The sequence below is a fragment of the Aristolochia californica genome, unplaced genomic scaffold (genome assembly GCF_029961685.1).
Source record: "Aristolochia californica isolate CCGP_79_NKW_82.1479 unplaced genomic scaffold, dmAriCali1.0.hap1 SCAF_7, whole genome shotgun sequence".
NCBI classification, from domain to species: domain Eukaryota; kingdom Viridiplantae; phylum Streptophyta; class Magnoliopsida; order Piperales; family Aristolochiaceae; genus Aristolochia; species Aristolochia californica.
The window spans coordinates 37,185,746-37,192,154 of NW_027182268.1; the positions used below are offsets into that span (position 1 = coordinate 37,185,746).

At 41.4% G+C, this 6,409-nt stretch overlaps 2 protein-coding genes across 2 annotated transcripts; both read left to right on the plus strand.

The window, feature by feature from the left end:
* Positions 1 to 194: 194 nt before the first annotated feature.
* On the plus strand, positions 195 to 4,777 carry LOC137936556 (M phase phosphoprotein 10). Its single transcript, XM_068781300.1, has 13 exons — positions 195 to 954; positions 1,381 to 1,427; positions 1,577 to 1,700; positions 1,825 to 1,935; positions 2,061 to 2,198; positions 2,369 to 2,437; positions 2,567 to 2,608; positions 2,711 to 2,779; positions 3,660 to 3,731; positions 3,809 to 3,862; positions 3,981 to 4,122; positions 4,292 to 4,357; positions 4,448 to 4,777. The coding sequence occupies exons 1-13, from the start codon at positions 238 to 240 to the stop codon at positions 4,462 to 4,464; spliced, it is 1,668 nt and encodes a 555-aa protein (XP_068637401.1). The 5' UTR covers positions 195 to 237; the 3' UTR covers positions 4,465 to 4,777.
* Positions 4,778 to 5,099: 322 nt separating this feature from the next.
* Positions 5,100 to 6,385, plus strand: LOC137937394 (uncharacterized). The gene is made up of 3 exons (XM_068782457.1): positions 5,100 to 5,910; positions 6,005 to 6,073; positions 6,158 to 6,385. The coding sequence occupies exons 1-3, from the start codon at positions 5,100 to 5,102 to the stop codon at positions 6,184 to 6,186; spliced, it is 909 nt and encodes a 302-aa protein (XP_068638558.1). The 3' UTR covers positions 6,187 to 6,385.
* The last annotated feature ends 24 nt before the right edge of the window (positions 6,386 to 6,409 follow it).

A 6,409-nucleotide genomic window follows, 5' to 3' on the forward strand; every position in this document is an offset into this window, starting at 1 on the left:
GGAAAACGCCCATAAAATTCAAGACCAGAACACGATCAAACCCATAAAATTGAAGCCCATAATAAGCCCACACAATTCAAGCCCAGAATACTATCAAGCCCATATTTGGGCCAAAATTTGTGGCCCTTTTAGGTGGTTCAAATGTGCCTTCTTAAACCCTATTATTGATTCCTCTCTGCTTCTTTTCCGTCGTAGTGAAGAAGACGAGCCCGGAGCTGTCAGCGGGTGACGGCAACAATGGCTAAACCAAAAGATGGTTCCTCGGAAGGCTTGGAGGCTCTTCACCGCCTGAAAGCGACTGATCCTGTTCTCTTTGTCTCGCCATCTCCAGACCTCTCTCGCGACGCCCGTTCGGCTTCTCAGTCTCTCTTCTCCTCTCTCCTCCCTTTTTGTCCGAAAGCTCCTTTTGATCGCCTTCTCGTCGATGGGTTCGATGCCGAACAGATATGGCAGCAGATTGATATCCAGACTCAGCCTCTTTTATCGAATCTCCGACGGGAATTGAGACACTTCGAACGAAATACTCAAGAAATTTCCAAGTTCTTCTCTGGAATTAAGAATAGGAAGGCAGGCTTGAAAGGATATGGGGAAAAAGAGGGGAATTTGGACGAAAATAGGAAAGAAGATGGGGAGGTAAAGAAGATTTTAGAGGTGGGGGCAGACGAGGTCGAGGATGAAGACGAAGGAGAAGGAAGCGATGGCGAGGACGTGGGCGTTACCGGAAGTGAAGAGGAGGAGGAGGAGGAAGAAGAAGAAGAAGGAGAAGAAGAAGAAGAAGACAGTGATAAGGAAGAAGATGAAAAAGCTATGGATGCAGGAATCGAAGATCGTTTTTTGAAAATTAAGGAGCTTGAGGAGTATTTGGTGAAGGATGAGAAGAAAGAATATGGAGCAGAGGAGGAGGAAGAAGATGAAGATGAAGATGAAGATGAAGATGAAGAAGAAGATGACGAGGTGAGAAAACTTAGCAAGTTTTATTGTTTCGTTACTGGCTTAAAGTTCCGTAATTTGTCGAGGCATTGCGATTTCTTATTAGTACCGATTTATTTAGTGGGACAATTAAAGAGAGAAAATTTTACAGCAAGTGTGTTTTGAAAGAGATTTAACTTCGGCGATCCTTACTTTTTTCTTAGCAATTTGTTTAAAAGTTGCCAGACCTGGGCAAAAGCCCTTTTATGGGCTCATACAGCAGAACCAGACATGGGCCGCAGTCCTTTGGTGTCTTTTCCGGTGTATTTACTCGAATAGTTTACAAAAAATGTTACGTTCATCATTGAGGAATTCTAGCATGTTGAGCTGATGTTAGAGTTATGCTGCTTCTTCGAGAAAAAAAAAATCAGATTGACGTTAGAAATTTCTAATCAGAATATCGTTTTATAGATGGATGGTGAGGAAGATGGAGGTCTGGGTGGCATGGATAATATCAGGTGCTTCCTTTTCCTAAGACAATTCATGGTGTTTATAATTCTTTGGTTCTTTATGAGAGAGAGAGCAGAGGATGTCTGCTTTTTGTGAGCATGCTCAAGTAGTGTACCGTTTTACTTATGAGCTCCAATGTTGTATCTTCTGTCGTCAGATATGAGGAGTTTTTTGGACGTAAGAAGAAGAAAATTTCAAAGAAAAGTCTTGGGCAGTCTGACGAATTTGAGGACTTGCATGAGGATGATGAAGAGGAACGCGATGAAACATCCAATGATAAGGTTCAATGAACCCTTTTTTTTTAATCTTCTCATAGCATTAGAGTCTTTGTTCTTAATCTGGTTCATAACCATAACCTTGCAAGCTAACTGCATATCATCTTATCTGTTCTTTATTTTACTGCAGAGTATAGGAACTCTTTCCACTCATGAAAAGGAGGTTGAGAAGATCCGCTCTGAAATAGAGCAGATGGAGAGGGCAAACTTGGAACCCAAAACATGGACTATGCAGGGGGAGGTATCTGATATTATAATTCCCCTTAATTGCCACTGATCAATTAAAACTTTACTGGTCCACCATCTTTTGGATCAATCTCATTTGTTTATCTATTTAGTGATTATCTATTTCGGTTTCTGCTTAAGGTTACTGCTGCTAAAAGACCAAAAAACAGTGCATTGGAGGTTGATCTAGACTTTGAGCACAATGTGAGACCTGCACCAGTAATAACAGAGGAGGTCACTGCAAACCTTGAAGAAATGATAAAGAAGAGAATTCTAGAGGTAAAGCTTCATTTATTTTTATAATCAGGTTTATTTCATATGCTTCTTTTCTTCATAGAAGAAGTATAAATTGTTTCTCAGTATATCCTTCACTTTGTGACTAAAATTCTTCTCTAGTATTACTACTGATGTGATATGGCATCACATAAATTTGGTGCTGATGTTTTCAGGGCCATTTCAATGATGTTCAAAGGGCACCCACTTTACCCACTAAGCCACCAAAAGAAATCAAAGAACTGGTATGTGGGATTGTTTTGTTTTAAGTTGTTTTAGTTTCATTTTATGCTTTTTGAAATTCTTGATAGATGATATCTTATTTTTATGTGTGTATCATAATTGTTTTGCTGAGTCTGGAATTTTTTCTACAGGATGAGAACAAGAGCAAGAAAGGCCTTGCTGAAATATATGAGGTCTGTCATTTTAAACTTTTGTATTTCAGTACTGTCAATGAGGCTCTGAAAAAATATAATTCTGACTTTTCTTGATAAATCTTCTTTAAATCCTTTGCTCAGGAGGAGTATGTCCAAAAGACAGGTCTTGCTTCTGCTCCTTTCTCTTTCACAGATGAGCAAAAAAAAGAGGTATCTTAATTTATCATTTGGTTTGAATGTGTCCAAATAGTCCTTATCTTATCATTAGCACACGTTCATTTTAATTTTTGGTTGTTACTGTTTCTGCTTCTCTTGCATGTGCATACTATTATTAAAGTAAAATAATCATTTGTACCACTTCCGTTACCTCCTTGCTCAAATGGTTTCAAACAAGCTGGCCTATGCATGTGTTTATTTTATTTCCAATTGGTTCATTTTGGCCTTCATCTTGATCCCCATATATTTTTTGGTTGTTTTTGTATGTTGAACCCTGTACCCAGATGTGACTTGAACCCAAGACTTTGTACTCAAAATCTCCCCATGTGACCTTTGAGCCAAAGGCCCAATCCATTTGTATTTTTATGACCTTTGCAACTGGACTTGTCTGACAAACATTCCAAACAAGTAGAATCAACTTCAGAACAAACAACTGAAGATTGATACAAATATATAGTTTGATTAGTAAAAACATTCAGGTACACTAAACACTCATCTTCTAGTGGAGCCTATTAACATCGCATCTCAGAAAAGAATTTACAGTAACGTACATTGTCTAAGAATTAGAGAAAAGAATTGGTAAAAATTAAAGAGTTTCAAGGTAAGTTTAGAAGATGAGACTAAATATATAGATATCGTATAATTTTACGTGCTTCTTCCAAATGTTTCCATCAGTTGGCAGCAGTAGTATAAAAGCAGTTTTGCTTATTGATGCTACTGAAGTGTTGATGTAAAGACTTATATAAGCTTTTATTCATTTACTGTTAAAGAGACCCTAGATGAATTTTCTATAGCAAAAACTATGCTATGAAATAGTGGATCATTTATCTGTTTACTTTCTTATAACTTCACCAACTTTTTTTCTTTTGTTCAGGCAACTATGGTATTCAAAAGGCTATGTTTGAAGTTGGATGCACTATCTCATTTTCATTTTGCACCAAAACCGGTACACCTTTCAAAAAATTTATTGAATTGTCTGGCATTTTAGAGGATATAGTGATTCATATGCATCATCCTGGACAGGTTATTGAGGACATGTCCATCCAAACAAATGTCCCTGCTTTGGCCATGGAAGAGGTAAAAGATAATTCTGAAGCTTCAGTGAGCTCATTAATTTCAATGATATATCTACCTTTGTTCCAAGAGCTTTGTGCTTTTTTCAGTAGTAAATTAATATTTGATCCTCCTTGGTCAGATTGCACCATTGGCAGTGTCTGATGCAGCTATGTTGGCTCCTGAAGAGATTTTTACTGGCAAGGGTGATGTCAAAGAGGATGCGGAGTTGACACAGGCAGAACGGAGAAAGAGGAGAGCTAACAAGAAAAGGAAATTCAAAGGTACTTTTGGTTCCGTCTTACAAGTTTGTCGCAATTGAGTTCACAATCTTGCACTCTTCTTATCATCCTTACTTTAAAAACTAAACGCTGACCAATGCCTCCTGTAGCTTTGCCATCACTGGCTGCTTGTAAATCTTTGAATTGTTAATCCATTTCGTTTTGGTGACAGCTGGGATGCTTAAACGTACAGCAGCAAAAAAGGCACGAGAGGCCTCAGCTCCTAGTCAATCCGATGGTGCGATTTCTGTTCTGTTTCCTTGCCTCTGTGTTTTCTATTTAACACGGGATGTTCACTGGACTTTTTGCCCTGAAACTCTTATCACAGGCACGAAAGAACAGTAATGATTCCTCCTCCCATCTGCAATGGTGATGATCCTAATCTGTTATCCCGGCTGAAGTGTTATATGAAAATGCTGATTTTGGGTTGTCAAACCCCTGGAAGAGAACAGGGGGAGAAGTGTACATTCTCATGTGTCAGGGAGGTTCTTCAGTGCCTCAACATTCCGCAGCCATCCTGTGCTGACTCCTGAGAGCTAATCCTTGGGCCTGTGCGCTTCTTGTAGCATCAAATTACATTCTTTTGCATCTTCCGCACGATTATGTTTTATTTTATTTTTTTCAGGATCATTACTGTGGGATCCTAGTTCCTAGCGAATCCTTCATTTGCCTTCTTTACGGTTTGATAGGAATTAATATAGATGACAATCTTCGTAATCACACAGAGCAGCTACAAGAGAATGAAAAAACAAAACAAAGCAGCAACTAAAGCTAGTGAGAAACCAGCTTCATAATCAAGTAAGCGAATTGCAAAAAGACAGCTAACAAAAACCTCTTAGACGCAGGTGTAATGACAGCCAAAAAGAAATTCCTTAACCAGTCAGAGAAAAGAAGTAGATTCCGTTCATTAACCTGAGCTGAGCTGAGCAGAAGCTAAATCTGACACAAAAAATCTCACTCGGTGTCGCTCTCCGGAAAGCATGGTTTTTCGCCTCCTCAGGCGAGTATTCTCCATCTGGGTCATCTTCCACAGTCAAGTCCTTGCTATTGCAAGCGGCAGAGGTACCAACAGTTGCAGATCTTACTGCGGAAACATCACCATTGACTACCCATTTGGCCTCCAATCCGGCTGCGGTCACGGCGGCTTTCGGGACCTCCTCTTCTGCGTTAACGATGTGCTCATGTTCCATATCAGCTCCGGATCGTATCGGGTCATGGACATCGACTACGCCTTCCAAGCACTGACCCTCTACGATTCCGACATGTCGACGTGCGACAGGATCGTGCGCGGCAAGGGCAACGGCTTCGTGGTCGAGCCCTGGAGAGCCAACTACCTATCTCCGACGTCGGACAACCTCTTCATGCTCCTCGGGTGCCGAGCGAAGTCCCCTCTGTTTCAAGGCTTCCCGGGAAAGCACCTCCCCTGCCAGAACGTCTCTGGCATGGGCTGCGACGATTACCTCGACTGCCCAGCCTGGGACGCCTGGCCCACGAACAACCACGCGTACAGGTCCGGCCCCCCGAAGTGCTGCGGCGTCCCTTTTGAGGCCATCCGTGCGATCAATCTCACCCACCTCAAGTGCCGCGGATACAGCAGCGCCTACACTGTTGCGCCTACGAAGATGAAGGGTCCCGCTCAGTGGACGTACGGGATTCGGGTGAGGTACAATGTGGCCGGAGATTTCTGTCTAGCGTGCGAAGCCGCCGGAGGCACCTGCGGCTACGACGGCGTAGCATTCCAGGATTTATGTCTCTGCGATGGGTGGAATTCCACTACAAATTGCGACACAGGTTGAGCATTTTTCCAGCTACAACAGCTCCTGTATTGAGACGATTAACACCAAAATAACAACAAATCGAATCATCATTCTTCTGTTACATGCAGGAAGGTCGCCCGCCCCTAGTAATTTGAATACGAATCGTTTCCTGTCGTGTCTGGTACAAGCACTAGCAGGTATATTTCTCAACTCTTCATCATTTCTGAAAGAAAACCCAGATGGTCGGGTTTTGTGATGATGTGAATTCGACCTGATTTCAGGATTGCTGTTCGCCTCTGTGATACTATAGTGGATTACCCATTCACAACTTCTCTCTGCGATTTTACCGTGGAATGTGCGAGAAGAAATGTAGTGGCATCCTGGTGTTGAGCCATTAATTTTGTTTCTCTTACCTCTGAATATTGGAGTGCTGAAGTTGAGAGTGGTAAAAACCTTTTATAGTCACTCTTCCCCTTCTTTTGCTTCGTTTAGAGGAAAGGGGCCATTTAAATTCTAGGAAAAATCGGAGTACT